At 43.4% G+C, this 15,824-nt stretch overlaps 2 protein-coding genes across 2 annotated transcripts in view; one reads left to right on the plus strand and one right to left on the minus strand.

Annotated features, from left to right (window-relative positions):
- col4a3 (collagen, type IV, alpha 3) overlaps window positions 1-4,341 on the minus strand; it is a 65,171-nt gene extending 60,830 nt beyond the window's left edge. The window contains exon 1 of the mRNA XM_067450302.1: window positions 4,000-4,341. Within this exon, the coding sequence (XP_067306403.1) occupies window positions 4,000-4,089 (90 nt within the window). The 5' untranslated portion in view covers window positions 4,090-4,341. The remainder of the gene's footprint in view (window positions 1-3,999) is intronic.
- Window positions 4,342-4,347: 6 nt separating this feature from the next.
- Window positions 4,348-15,824, plus strand: part of col4a4 (collagen, type IV, alpha 4) — a 76,952-nt gene continuing 65,475 nt past the window's right edge. The window contains exons 1-3 of the mRNA XM_067450301.1: window positions 4,348-4,444; window positions 5,662-5,818; window positions 6,536-6,581. Of these exons, the coding sequence (XP_067306402.1) occupies window positions 5,775-5,818; window positions 6,536-6,581 (90 nt within the window). The 5' untranslated portion in view covers window positions 4,348-4,444; window positions 5,662-5,774. The remainder of the gene's footprint in view (window positions 4,445-5,661; window positions 5,819-6,535; window positions 6,582-15,824) is intronic.

Consider the following 15,824-nt stretch of genomic DNA (forward strand, 5'->3'; position numbering starts at 1 on the left):
CTAATTGACGTGTCAATATAGAGACTTATGATTGGTATAGGTGGTTGTCTCTAAACTTGTCTTCTGTGTTTTTCATGTACCTAAATACAGCTTTCCGCTTCAATTCTATGGAATGTCATCCGTTTTATTATCCATCTCCACCAGCTAAAATTATCTGGAAAAGTTATAGACTCTAGATTCCTGATCATTTTCCCAACAGCCATCCGAACATACACATTACTAGCACTCAGACTTCCTGCAGCTTGGAATGACTGAGCTCAGTCAGGCCTTCTGATTGGTCAAACACGCAGAAAGATAAACGTGGCGGGGTCTGTACTGGATCTGCAAATCCCCCGGTGGGCGACGATGGGTCCTACTGGCTTTATTGAATAGAAAGACTCTGAATCAACAGGCCAGGCTGGACAATGAGCTGAAATCCAGGGACTAAAACACACAGGTCACAGTCGGGATATAGGATTAAGTTCTAGCAGTGGAGAAGAGACGAGAGGAGATGAGAGAAGAGAAGAGAAGAGAAGAGAAGAGAGAGAAGAGAAGAGAAGAGAAGAGAAAGAGAAGAGAAGAGAAGAGAAGAGAAGAGAAGAGAAGAGAAGAGAAGAGAGAGAAGAGAAGAGAAGAGAAGAAGAGAGAAGCTTCTTGTGTTTCCTCTGCTCTTCTTTTTCTACTCCATGATATCCTCACCCTCAGGACTGATGCTGGGTTATTGACTTCATACATTCCTGGCATTTCCCAGTTTATTCCCGCATTTCCACCCAGCCACAAAAAAAAAAAAAAAAAAAAAAAAACATTTCTGACTTTCTCTGTATTACTTTGAACACAACATGTTGCTCTCTGTAGCAAGCTGGAGTCATGTTTTTGACAAACTCTCTCCAGTGGACAATGTAATTGACACAACATGGAAATCCAAAGCATGTGGCCTAAATCTCTAGCAAAACAACTGTACAAATAACAGACTTACCAAAAGCTCTGAATTTACTAAATGAATATAATCTAATTTCAAAGTTCAATGCTTCAAATGTGGCATTTAAGTCTAGTGTGTGTGTGTGTGTGTGTGTGTGTGTGTGTGTGTGTGTTGTGTGTGTGTGTGTGTGTGTGTGTGTGTGTGTGTGTGTGTGTGTGTGTGTGTGTGTGTGTGTGTGCGTCACACAAAAGACAGGCAGAGGGCGTGAGAGAGAGAGAGAGAGAGAGAGAGAGAGAGAGAGAGAGGAGAGAGAGAGAGAGAGAGAGGTGTGTTGTGTGTGTGTGTGTGTGTGTGTGTGTGTGTGTGTGTGTGTGTGTGTGTGTGTGTGTGTGTGTGTGTGTGTGTGTGTGTGTGTGTGTGTGTGTGTGTGTGTGTGTGTGTGTGTGTGTGTGTGTGTGTGTGTGAGAGACATGGGTCTGGATAAGGGGCAGCAAAGACAAGACAGAGCCTGCATAAACAGATGTCTGTCTCTGATAACGACAGAGAGATGTTCACATAGGTTCAAATAGAATTATACTGACCCCACACTCGCTCTTATACACAACAACAAACAGGCAAATCTGCCAAACATCCCAACACAACAACAACGCCATGTAACTGTATATGACAAATGCTATAGGACCTTACCCTTAAACTTACCCATACCTGTCCCTAACCCATACAATCACACCTGTCCCTAACCCTACCCTTAAACTTACCCATACCACCACACCTGTCCCTAACCTTACCCTTAAACTTACCCATACCACCACACCTGTCCCTAACCTTACCCTTAAACTTACCCATACCACCACACCTGACCCTAACCCTACCCTTAAACTTACCCATACCATCACACCTGTCCCTAACCTTACCCTTAAACTTACCCATACCACCACACCTGTCCCTAACCCTACCCTTAAACTTACCCATACCACCACACCTGTCCCTAACCTTACCCTTAAACTTACCCATACCACCACACCTGACCCTAACCCTACCCTTAAACTTACCCATACCACCACACCTGTCCCTAAACTTACCCTTAAACTTACCCATACCACCACACCTGTCCCTAACCCTACCCTTAAACTTACCCATACCATCACACCTGTCCCTAACCTTACCCTTAAACTTACCCATACCACCACACCTGTCCCTAACTTTACCCTTAAACTTACCCATACCACCACACCTGTCCCTAACCCTACCCTTAAACTTACCCATATCACCACACCTGTCCCTAACCCTACCCTTAAACTTACCCATCCCACCACACCTGTCCCTAACCCCACTCTTAAACTTACCCATACCACCACACCTGTCCCTAACCCTATTCTTAAACTTACCCATACCACCACACCTGTCCCTAACCCTATTCTTAAACTTACCCATCCCACCACACCTGTCCCTAACCCTATTCTTAAACTTACCCATACCACCACACCTGTCCCTAACCCTACTCTTAAACTTACCCATACCACCACACCTGTCCCTAACCTTACCCTTAAACTTACCCATACCACCACACCTGACCCTAACCCTACCCTTAAACTTACCCATACCACCACACCTGTCCCTAACTTTACTCGTATCTCACAGCAAAAGTGTTTTGCAATACAATATAAACACAGCAAGTATATTGTACACCTCTTTCTGATGTGAGTACAGTTAAGGCCACCTAATATAAAGTGGGGCCTTAATTTCTATATACAAATTTGCAAATGTGTATATAATATTATTGTTAAGAGCGCTAATTTAGTCTTTATGAAAATGTATAACTGTCTTTTACATTTTAGGATGGGGAGCCCTCGCACCAAGATTATCATATTTCGGGGATCCATGTCATCTAAAAGATTGAAAACCCCAGCTCTAAGACCAAAAGAGAAATTGTCAAAGAAAGAAAGAAAGAAAGAAAGAAAGAAAGAAAGAAAGAAAGAAAGAAAGAAAGAAAGAAAGAAAGAAAGAAAGAAAGATTGATTAACACAGTAGGAGAATAATCAATGTGCTAAATTACTCTACGGGTCAAAGTATGTAGAACAACTTCAATATTATACCAGAGTGTGCAAAAAAGAAAAGAAAACTTGGAAACTAGGAAATGCATTGAGACTAAATGGGAAAACGAAACATCTAAACACATAGTTAAAATAGTTTGATGCTACAAAATAAATACTGTGAAAATTTGGATTTAGGAAGCCAATTAAATTATTTGTTTGCAGATGCTGAGAAATACCCTTTAAAAGTAGGCTAGCCTACTGTGCCAGAATCATAATGGTATCAGATTGCAAACTTGACACACACTCTCTCTCACACACACACATGGCTAAACTTTGAGCCGAAGATGGGATATGAGGAAACAGTCCTCAGAAGTGAAGCCCTTTTGAAAGCATATTATCCCATAATAGGTACAGTACAGCCCAAGTTAATCTGTGAAGTTTGATCTGTGGAGCTTTGACGTCACAACTGAGCGCCTCTACTGCAGTCAAAAAGTGTTAGTTACCTAATAATGTCAAATAGCTACAGTTTTATTCATTTCAATTGAATGAAATTTCTGTCCAAGGCGCAATCTGTGCATCACGCGTGCCCCAATGACTTTTAACTCCAGCACATCTAAAAGGCCTTCATAAACAAACAGTTTAGTCATATAAATGCAACAAATAATGTAAAGTAATAAAATGTTAAACAATAACGACTATGTACCGTCTAATATGAATATTAAATGGAAAGCGCTCGAGCAGCCTGTTGCTACGGTTACCATCCCAAATAGCCTATACGCCACTTCGTTGCGCGAGCTAAGTAAATACTCACACATAATTCTCACCATGGGAAATTATGTGTTTTCGATATGGTGTCATATTAGTTCATTTCAGCGCCCTGACAAATCTGCTATGTCATATTTAACCAAATCACTCAGCAGTAAATGAAATGCAGTCCCCTTTCCACATAGGCTACTTCATTTAGTTACTTCTTCTTCTTTAAAATTATCTGTACCTCGAAATATGTTTGGTAAAAAATGTGTAAAACATTTTTGAAGACACAAAAATGTAGGCTACCTAACTCACCCCTTTAGTTCGTGCCGGCGTAAGAAGTCCCAGCAACATCATTCCGAAAAGTGTCGCTCGCAATATCAAGCAAGAATCCATTTTTCTCATAGACAACGATTACCGGTCCAGTCCGCAACGATCTCAGGATCACACGTTATGCGGGAGTCCAGAATGGAACAGCAGGATCTCCAAATATAGCTCCGAAACCACCTGCAGCACTGCGACCATCTCAGAAACAAAGCTTAAACTTGCACTTAAGAAACTGATTCACACAATTTGGACTCTAAATCAATCCTCAAGATATATGAAATCAGCGGGAGTTTAATAGGAAAGTGCGTTGGTGTATCCACTCAGCATAGTTAAATCAACCCCATGACGTCACATCAAACGCCGAGCCGCGCAGCGGGCACAATGTTCACTTTACCGACTCTTTTGCGCGTTCCACAGGAAACTTTGGGAGCAGGTGAGGATTTTGACTTCGTTTTTGTTTACTTGGTGCAATTGGATGTTTGGGTGATGGTTTGGACTTGTGGATGTCGTGTATTTGTTCCCAAAAGGTGGACTGGTTTTGTTTAATGCGAGTCTTTAGAAAAAGGCGACTATACAGCGTCTTGTCAATAGCATATGATCAAATGTAATGCAATGCATTTTAGCAATTGTAAATCAATAACGGGGTCAAATCACTGTATACACTGTCTACATGACAAGCACTTTCCTGAGGTGACAGAAGTTGTACGTCTCTGAGTGAAAATATGGAGGATTTACTGGGCAAAACTGTTTTAAAGTATTAAAGCATACCTTTATGTCTGCTTTAATTTGTTTTGTGATGTTCTATGAATGTTAAATGGCAGAACTGAACAGCAGAATATGTTTTATTTGATAAATAACATCCACACAAGTTTTGTCATCTCTACTGTGTGTTTACCATTTTTAATTGAAATGTTTAAAATTAAATGTGAGTGAGTGACATTAAATGGCATAGTAATTATTTTGATTGAACAAGTAAATGTTCCACTATATGTTCCACTAGTAAATGTTCCACTAAGGACGGCTATAATGTAAAATATACCCATTCCATTTATTGTAGTCTTGCAACCCATCTGTAAAATCAATAGGGAGTGAGGTAACTAGGCAGCTTCAGCACTCTATATACTTGACATTGATTTACACAATTTTGAGATCAACTGTAGTTTTCACATTTGTTGTAGCCGACAAATATGAAATAATATAACGGCCATTACGATAACTGTTTGTTAGCAATACTATCATTTGTTATCAAATCAGGTCAGAAAGTGGTATGAGAAATGTTATGGCTTTGAGATGAAACTGATAAATTCTATCTGTCATGCTGTCTAGTTTGATGTGGCCATTGTCAGTGTCAGTGAGTTCGCTTTAAAATCTTAGTCAGTCTTGACTTGTGTGTCATGGAAAAGAAGCCATCCGGAAAGATCAACTTTGTCCCAGTTCCATCTATTGTATTGATTCAGCCTGTCTCTTTTTTTTTTCTCACCCACCTCCCACTTCTCACATCACCCCCTCTACCATATTGTCAGCCATTGGGAATGTTTTTGAAGGAGAATCTGTATTTACACAATTGACAATTACAGCACTTATCTATTGTTTATCCGTTTATTCCTACAATGACTTACCCATTCATCCAAATCTTAATTTTCCCCTCAGGTGGGTGAGTTGTCCGTCGGGACGTCAGGAGTCATAGCTACATCACTGACCACACCATTCTGAGGCAGTGGAGAAAGGTCAACAGGTAGCACATGCCCTGAGTGGCAGCGGAGATGACACTCCCCCGCCGGATCACCTCGATCAGCCTCTTTTTCTGGTAAGCGTCCCCGTTGTCCTAGTATTCCCATCATCATTGTTTGCATGTCTTATGACATTTATTATTATTCATTCTAATTGCATTTAGATCAAACAGATCCTAATCAGGAAATTGCATCCCTACCTTAATCGATAATAATAATTAACATGTTTGTTTACCCATATAATCTTAAGATATTAGTAGGTTAAACTTATTTGGCTTGCTGTCCACTGATGAGGGGCTCGATGAAGCAGCTTCAACTTGAGCTCTAATATACCCCCACAGTGACTAAATATAGTTTATGATTATATAGGACAAGGTACCTAAGATACCTAAGGTTCCCTGGAACAGCTGAGACTGGGCAGACTGCTTATATACTCTGGCTGTTGGCTGAAGGATTAGATAGGCTTGCTCCTCCCTAAATTACGTTTAGGATTTTTTCACAAAATATTTCTTGAGCATAACCCATTCCAGTGCCTTGAATATCTTCATCATCGTGTGACACTGAAGACTGGAATAATGATCTTGAAAATTCAGCTTTAACATCACAAGCATTCATTACATTAAAAAAAGAATGTTCAAAAAGAAAGAAATTATTTACAATGTAATAATATTTAACAATACCAAAATAAATGCAGATTTACCAAGCCCAAACTTTTGAATGGTATTATATATATGCCTTAAAGAGCCATCTAACTTATTTCCTTATGTCTTATTTGATATGTCTTTTTTCCTCAGCACGAGGCTTTTATTAGCCCTTATGATGATACACACAGCTTTGGGGGTGAGTTGTTTTTGTATTATCTTCATAAAGTTGTTTTAATGGTTTTATAATGGTACGATGATGCTGGCTGAGTCAAATGGCAATAAATGTCTCTTTGCAAATTCAAATTCAGGTAGACATGGTAAAAGCTGTTTTTGTATGTGTTGCATATATTATGCATATTAGAGTATTGCACCATTAGCTTAGCAACATTTTAATGGAATAGTTCATACAAAAAATTAAATTATGTCAGCATTAACACCCTCATGTCATTCCAAACCAGTATGATTATTATTTTTTGTTCAGCAGAATAAAGTAAGTCAGACAAGTTGAGGATCAACAACATGAGGATCAGTAAATGATGATAAACTTTTTTGGGTGTACTATCCATTTAATGTAAATATCTATTGAAATCAAAAGTGCATTTGAGTTGCTGTTGTATGTAGAGCATATGATGTTCTTTGACGGGTAGGATGCTGCCTTAAGGTGTTCTCACCTCAGCGATATTTCCCTGTGTGAGAACATGCACACTGTAATTTCAAAATACATGTGAGCATGCATTTATTGATATCATCTGCACAAAAAAAAAGATTCAGTGTTACTTGAAATTAATAACGTCTCGGTTACGTATGTAACCCTCGTTCCCTGAAGGAGGGAATGGAGATGTACGTCAGAACTGAACTGACGAATTGGGATCTGAACTCAGAGACCTATCCACTTCGAGTGTATAAAAACGAGCCAATCGGAGATTGGCATGTGATCCGCACATTCCACGCTCCGCCCCACAGCGCGGGTATAAATAGGAAGTGGAATGGCAGATCAATGCTTTTTTAAGCTGAGGAGCCGAATGCGTGACTGGGCTCCTAGCGGAAGCACAGCACCTGGTCTCCGTTCCCTCCTTCAGGGAACGAGGGTTACATACGTAACCGAAATGTTCCCTTTCAGTCGGTCACGTTCGACGTACGTCAGAACTGAACCGACGAATTGGAATCCCTCTGGAACACGCCAGGATGCTGGCCCTTCCAGCGTCCTGCTTGAGGGCACGGGACCGTCTAGTATGGTACGGAAGTCAGGGCTCCAAGCAGGGAGGTCAGTCACTGCTGTTTTTGCAAGACCCACTTAGAGTGACCATAGAGCGCTGGGAAGCGTGCTCTTCTCGGAAGAAGGTACGCTGCGGGGCCACGTCCTTCAGGGAAGGAGTGGTGGCGGAATACACATAAGGACTAACCTGGCAGGGTAGTGCAACATATGGCAGTCTCTGAGGTGGTTCCAACCTAGTTGTACGCAACGGCTGCCATGCTGTCCGTACGTGCCAGTACATGCTTGCCACGTAGCAGCCCCTTGAGGCGGCGCAGTGCCAAGTGTACTGCTATCAACTCGAGGCAATTGACATGCCAATGCAATTGCGGTTCCATCCACAGCCCCGCAACTGCATGCCCGTTGTAAGTGGCCCCCCAGCCCGTGGATGAGGCATCCGTGAACAGCACAGCATGCCTGAACACTTGTTCTAAGGGCACCCGGCCCGGAGAAACGTCATGTCTGACCAAGGACTGAAAGTTTGGGGGCAGTACGGAGTCACTGGGACCCGGTACTGGCCGCTCTGCCACGCCCACCTCGGGACTCGGCCATAAAGCCAGTGTTGGAACGGTCTCATATGAAGACCTATATGAAGAATAGAGACATGGAAGTACGCGTCCTTCAGGTCGATCGCTGCGAACCAATCCTGGGGACGAATGCATTTAAAAATGCGTTTCTGTGTTAACATCCGGATCAGGAGCTTGTGCAGGGCCCGATTCAGGATGCGCAGGTCCAGGATTGGCCGTAGCCCACCCCATTTCTTGGGCACGATAAAGTAGGTACTGTAGAACCCTGTCTTCATCTCGGCTGGAGGAACTGGCTCGATCGCGTCCTTCGCCAGTAGGACTTCGATCTCTGACTGCAAGACTTGAGCGTCGCTGCTTCGCACTGAGGTGAAGAGGACGGCCTTGTACTTGGGTGGCCGGCGAGCGAACTGAATCGCATAGTCGAGTCTGATGGTACGGATGAGCCAACAGGACGGTCGAGGTAGCTGTAGCCACGCTCCCAGGGACCGTACCAGCGGGACCAACGGCACCACAGACATGCCCGGGGTGGGGCAGCGCAACGGAGTGCTCTGGCTCGACTCGGGAGGCCCGGAGTGTCGCGCGAGTACTCCTGGTGCGGGCAGGCAGTGGGTGAGAAGGCCCGGAGGCGTCTTCGAAGCCCACTCGGCTGCTCGCTGCCCGGAGGCAGAGAGTTGGGATGCTTAGACCCGACTCGGGAGGCCCGTGGGCGGCCCGGAGTGTTGTCTGAGTGTTCCCGGGTGGGGCAGAGAGTGGGTGTTCCCGGGTGGGGCAGAGAGTGAGGCACCCGGAGGCGTCCTCGAGGCCCACTCTTCTGCCCCCTGGTGAGGGGAGGGGAGGGGAGGGAGGGAGAGACAAAGCCCGGAGGCGTCGTGAACTGCCACCCTGACCCTCTTGGGGCCCAGGGGGATAGGAAACTGCTCTTTTGGTGAAAATGTGGGTACCGCCGAGCTCCGGAGAGCTGGCGGCAGATGTAATGTACCAGTCGGGGCCCCCCGGTCCTCCTCCGGGGGGTAGGGGAGGGATACGGACATCATCTCCCGAAGAGCAGCTCCTGTCCTCCCTGGGCTGCCTGTCTCAGGGCCGCTTCCCCTTGCGCTTGCCGGCAGGCTTAGCGCCCTGGACAGGTTGGGTGCCACCCTTGCGCCCGGCACCCTGACTGGCTGGTGGAGGCTGCTGCTTTGGCTTGGCAGGGGCGGGGGCGGAGGCGGACGCCGGGAGACGCCCTCGGCGACGAGCAGGCAGGGGAGCTGCGGCCGGCGACTGGGTGGAGGCAGCAGCGGGTCGCCGGGGCAGGATGTTTTTGATGGCCTCCGTCTGCTTCTGGGCCACCGAGAACTGCTGGGCAAAGTCCTCGATGGGGTCAACGAAGAGGCCAGCCTGACAGATAGGGGCGTTCAGGAATCGCACCTTGTCCGCATCACGCATATCTGCTAGGTTCAGCCACAGGTGGCGTTCCTGGACCACAAGCGTAGCCATCGCCCAACCCAGGGAGCGTGCAGTGACTTTCGTCGCTCTGAGAGCGAGGTCCGTCGCTGCACGCAGTTCCTGCATAACGCCCTGGTCGGAACTTCCCTCGTGCAGTTCCATGAGCACCATGGCCTGATAGACCTGCAGGAGCGCCATGGCATGCAATGCCGATGCGGCTTCTCCACAGGCTGTGTAAGCCTTGCTGATTAGCCCAGACGAGAACTTACACGCCCGGGAGGGGAGGCGCAGGGCACCACGCCAGTCCGCAGCGGTCTTGGGACACAGGTGCATCGCCACCGACCGCTCGACTGGAGGGATTCCCACATAACGGAGGACGGAGGAGTCCGTCGATCGCACGCGAGCGCTATACGGCGCTGCCCACGACTTCGAGATCTCCTGATGCACTTCCGGGAAGAAAGGCAGCGGGGCGGGGCGCTGAGAACCAGCACGGGCCGTCCCGAGAAACCAATCGTCCAACCGCGAAGGTTCGGGACACATGGGAGGGTTCCACTCGAGCCCTATGCTTGCGACGGCCCGGGAAAGCATAGCCGTAAGCTCTGGGTCCGACTCGGGCAACGCTGTCACACCCGAAGGGGGCAGCGCAGCCGAATCCTTATCCTCAGAGCCCATTAGCTCGTCCCCCGATGCTGCGACCGACATCCTGTCTTCCGCCGGAGCCCCGGCTGGCACTCCCCGCGAGAGGTCAGCACGCCCTTCCCGGAAACTCCACCGGCACAGTGGAGGGGGGAGGGGCCCGAGGAGCCATCTGACCCGTCGGGTTTGCCCTGACCGTCACCCTCAGGTCCCCACCCAAGTCATCAGCCAGAGTAGCAGCCCTCTGCTTAGGCGCAGAAGGACTGCTAGACCGGGGATGCGCGAGGATGCTCCACCTGCCTTGAGGTATTGGATTCTGGACCTCAACACTGCGATGGTCATGTTCCCGCAGTGAGAACATGACTCATTCACGAACGCAGCCTCAGCGTGCTGAACGCCCAAACACGTGAGACAGCGAACATGACCGTCAAGCGGGGACAGAAAGCGACCGCACCCAGAAACAAACGGTTTGAATGACATCTTGAAAAAGACGCAGGGTCAAACCGTGTTGCTCTTTTAGGATGGAAAACTGCTATTTTAGATGTGCTAAAGCACTCAGGGAGATGACCGCGGTCAGCACAGAGTCCACAGTGCAAGCCTGTAGAAAAAGATAGTAATTGTCTTTATCAAACAAACACAATGATTTATTTCTCATCCACTTGCGATTGATTTGGAATAATATTTTTGTATTACTTGGTCCGCCCAATCTGTGGATATAAGCGTGATCCGCACACACACACACACACATGTGTGCGCGCCCTTTAAATATCACGTCAAGAGAGTGAAGAACGTAGATCAAGAAAGGAATGTTATTTCATAATTTATGATTCACCAGCCTGCCGATGGGCTTACATGTCCGAGTCTAATTCCAATGCAATTATATCACATATTAAAAAAAACAGGTTTTACTCACGTGTTGCACCATTCCTGTCGTATCCAATAAAGAAGGCACAGCGTTGTGTTTTAATCTCAATGTGTCTGCAAATCCAGTACCTGAGACAATTCCGCAGTGATATAAAGCAAACACATGTAAGCTGGAACTTCATTAAAAATAAAATTCACTCACACATTCCTAATATTAGGATCTGAAGGAAGCTTATGCAGCGAATGTGTTCTTCCACAACCAGGATTAGCGGAATTGCTATCTTTGTCATGTTTATTGCTGCTGGCTAGCGTGATCTGAACAGCACCATGAGTCGATGGGCGGGGCTACTGAATTATGCGTTCTTATTAATCTGTAGAGGCGTGTTTTGCCACACGATGACATCAAGATGAGGCCCATTCTGAGATTGTTCGTTTTCTGGGCCTGGTGTCAATAAAAGCTGTTCTTTGACTAACAAGTCAAGATCTGGAACTTACAGGATTTTCAGCTCTGAAACTTACAGAATATTCTACTTTTACCATGACCTTTTATTTATCAAAAGCTCAAGGGAAAGTTGATTTCTTAATTCATGACCCCTTGAAATTGCACAAATATACTTTATGTATTTAACCTCACTTTTTTAACTGATGTCTTTGCTACTGATATTTGATTATCCAATTCAACCATACTTATAAGCAAAAAGGGCCTTTACATTAGCAAAAAATATTACTTTTTTGTTGTTATTAAAAACACACAAGCAAGACCAGCCCACTGAGCCAAGTTGAGAAAAAGTTACGTAAAACATAACTTTCCATAAAACATAAGTAACGCAATTAGTTACTTTTTAAGAAAGTAAAGCAATATTGTTATGCATTACTTTTAAAAGTTATTTTCACCAACACTGGTCACTTTCAAACCAAGCAGCTTGGTCAATGTTACAAATTTGCATGACCAACTAGAACATGAGTGAAATCTGTGTGGGGAACTTTTTTGCCCTCATTGAAATACGGAGCCCCTAAGGGGATGTGGTGATGTAAAATGATATCAATATAAGTGCTCACAAAACATTTGTATTCCCCAGGGAAACTTTGAGTTTACTCATAAAACATTTGCTTTCCCCTGAGAAAGTTGTCCTTTTGGGACTTCAATAATCAATAATCAATAATCAATGGTAACGGTCTTAACGGTCAATTATTTTCACCCAAATCTCCTGAAAGCTGAATAAATAAGCTGTCCATTGATGTATGGTTTGTTAAATAAGAACTATTTGAAAATAAGCTAAATATTGAGAAAATTGCCTTTAAAAGTTCCTAGCAATGCATATTATTACAACTACATTTTGTATATATCTACAGTGGAAATGTACAAGATATCTTCATGGATGATAATTTTGACCCATATAATATACTATATTATATTATTTCAATATTTTGGGCTATGCCACAAATATGCACGTGCTAGTTATGACTGTTTTTGTTCTCCAAGGTCACAAATGTGACTGCACATTAAGAAAGCATCTGCCTGTGTATAAACTGTGAAACAGTTCACTAGTTTTTCTAATGTCTGATGTGACTGCCTCTTTAGCTTGTTGGTGAAATCGAGGTATAAATTAAGTTTCATTGAGCTATGTTAAAACAGAGATCTTAACTATTGAACCAATATTTTGTTTCACATTCACTCATCTTTTGATTTCAATGGTATGGAGCGGCCTTTGAAGTAAAGTGTCACATGATCCAAAGGGGTTATGATGGCATAAGGGATCCAGAAGTCTCTGGAAAAGGGTTACAATGTCTTAAGAAAAACACTTTTAAGAAAAAGTGTTGCGTGTAAACATTGATTTTGATCGCTAGATGTTTCACTGGAAATTAGTTACCAGGAATGCGTTCTGTTATTGTACAGTATGTAAGTGCATTTCCACTAGGTTTTTGACAAATGTGCCTTGTTAGCCCATAAGGCCTCCTTTCAGGCATCATCTCTGTGGCTAGGTTCCAAAGGTACAGATGGATACAGAACATTACTTATGAGGGTAGATAGATGGCGATTACCATCATACCTTCACTAGCACTGAACAGGGGAAGAATGAAGAGGGATGAAGAGCCAGAAAGAGAGATAGTACGTTATAATCACTGAGAAGATAAGAAAACATCGTCTACATCGATGCCCATCCCTGCTTTTACGTAAGAACAGAGGAATGCAGACATATTTCTAATGTAAACAATCCAACTAAATGGGCTGTTCACTCAGACAATTTGTCGTCTGTTTTATACCTTTATTTGATCCCAAATATAATAGTCTTTGCTCCATGAGAGACAAAAGATGTTTTAAATACACACACTCTAAAAAATGCTGGGTTAAAAACAAACCAAGTTGGGTTCGAAATCGACAAACCCAGAAATTGGGTTGTTTCAATAGGTCCATTCACTGGGTTCAAAAAAACCACACTTTTTAGAGTGCATAGGAAAATTGTATTGCTGGTTGCTTTTCCTAAGCTTTAGTTGTGATTCTCATATATCTCTCATTTTAGTATCAAAAGAGTTTTAGATGTTTCTCCTAAAATTCCTTAAGATACATAAGAGGAGATGCAACTGAGACATGATAAATATTTGAAAGAAAAGGAGTTAACACTGAGAATGTGGTGGAAGAAACATGAAACATCTCTTTAATGTCTTGCTGCCATCTCTTTTAAGACTCCATTAGAGGAATAATGTTTTGCTCAGAGGTTGCTCTTTCTTAGCTCATGAGACTTAGCTGTGATTCACATTTATCTCTCATTGTAGAATCAACAGTCTCTCATATGTTTCTTCTTAAATTCACTAGACATGAGACATGAGAAATATCTGAGAGAAAGAGTTGGGAGATCTCTTTATTGTCTTGCTGTAATCTCTTTCAAGGGGTTTTTCTATCTTTTATGACATTGGGGGTTTTCACCTTTAATGGACAGGACCATGAGACCAGAAACAATGGGAGAGGCGAGAAGGGAACAGGAGCAGGAAAGTACCTTTAGCTGGGACTCAAACTCATGTGGTCTGAGGGGCTGTTGATGTGCTATCCACAAGGCTATGGCTCTATGGCTTTCCCTAAGCTCAGGATAATATCTTATAGGTCTCATTTAGCTGTCAGCTTTGCTTTCTGGTGTCAGTTACATAAAATTAGCATAGGTGCATAATGTAAAAACTTTAGAACTATAACTTAAAAACGGCTTTTACTATGTAGTAGTTAACCAAAGGGCAATCAGACTTACTTTTCCAAATAGGCAATGCAAGGCAAGGCAAGTTTATTTATTTAGCACATTTCATACACAATGGCAATTCAAAGTGTTTTACATAGAAAGGAATTAAAATAGGGATAAAAATGCATAAGAAAAAGAATACAATGTAAAGAGAATTAAAAATAATAAAATGATGATGATAACCAAAGACAAGAACGATGGTAAACTAAAACAGTTTATTTTTAAATAATTAAAAAATGATGCATAGATAAGGTGCAATCAGTTGGACGTACAGTGGCAGAGTGTCAGTAAATGCACAGCTAAACAGATGTGTTTTGAGTCTGGATTTGAATGTGGCTACTGTTGGAGCACACCTGATCTATTCTGAAATAAAATTAAACATGTCTACCTTTTTATGTAACTGACTTTAAAAAGTTAGTACCAGACTTTGTTGGACAAGCCGTTTTTGCAACCAACCCCATGATGTCTTAATTTTCACTTTAGGAGAAACATGTTACATTTAAAATATGTACTAATGTTGTGTTTACTGAAATGCGTTACTGTAATTCCACTACTTTTAGCCGTAACGCGCATGTAACTAAATATTTACAGTTCCTTAAATTGAAGTTTGTTACTCCCGTTACTCTCTTTTGTGAAAAATGAATGCTCGCAGACAAGAAGCTCAAATCTAGGCCTTTAATCCTCCTTATTACACATTGTTGCGCCATTAAAATAGTTAATTTTAATTTTTAATGTCAACGTAGTTATATATTTCGTTTTGTTTCTGTTTTTGTTTAACAAGGGTGAAAAAATTATGTCAGAATTGGATTTGAGTAGGGTGCTTTCACACTAGCACTTTTGGTGCACACCCGGTTCGTTTGGATGATGTGAACGCCGTCTTCCAAACTTCCAAACGAGTCTGCCTGAAAAGGGGTTCTTGTGTTCGTGTCATGCATGCAAACTCCGGTACGGTTCATTGCTGATGTGAACGCAATCGCACTTAATCGTGGAAGTGAACCGTTATTAATCACGTATGATTTGATAAAAATGTGTGTTTTGTGTGTTTCACTCATTTACCTGATGAGCGTCACTGACTGCAAGCAGAGAGCTGTTGATCAAATCTCTGATCGTCGTCGGCGTCCTATAGAGCATTTGCAGTGCATTCACACTTCACAGCAAGTGCCATTACGTACTGAAGCTTTGGTAAAAGAACCAACGCTTCAAAAACAAAATATAAAAGTTATAAAAAGGTCGGGAGGAACGCTATGCATTTCACCGGCTTTACGTTTGCTGTCATTACTAACCAACCGGGTAAACAGCTGCTGCGTTGAGGACGCAAACAAACCCCGGTTCGGACCCAAATAATATAATATGAACACAGTCCAGCGAGGGCAGGGGGAGGGGGGAGCAATCAAACTCGGGTTCGGTCCAGGCAATCAAACCCAGTGTGAAAGCACCCTAAAGAATAGGGGAAAGTGAGAGTGTTGTATTAATGGCAGGTTGTGGTTCCTGCACAGGTATAAGTAATT

The sequence above is a fragment of the Pseudorasbora parva genome, chromosome 8, assembly GCF_024679245.1.
Source record: "Pseudorasbora parva isolate DD20220531a chromosome 8, ASM2467924v1, whole genome shotgun sequence".
NCBI lineage: Eukaryota > Metazoa > Chordata > Actinopteri > Cypriniformes > Gobionidae > Pseudorasbora > Pseudorasbora parva.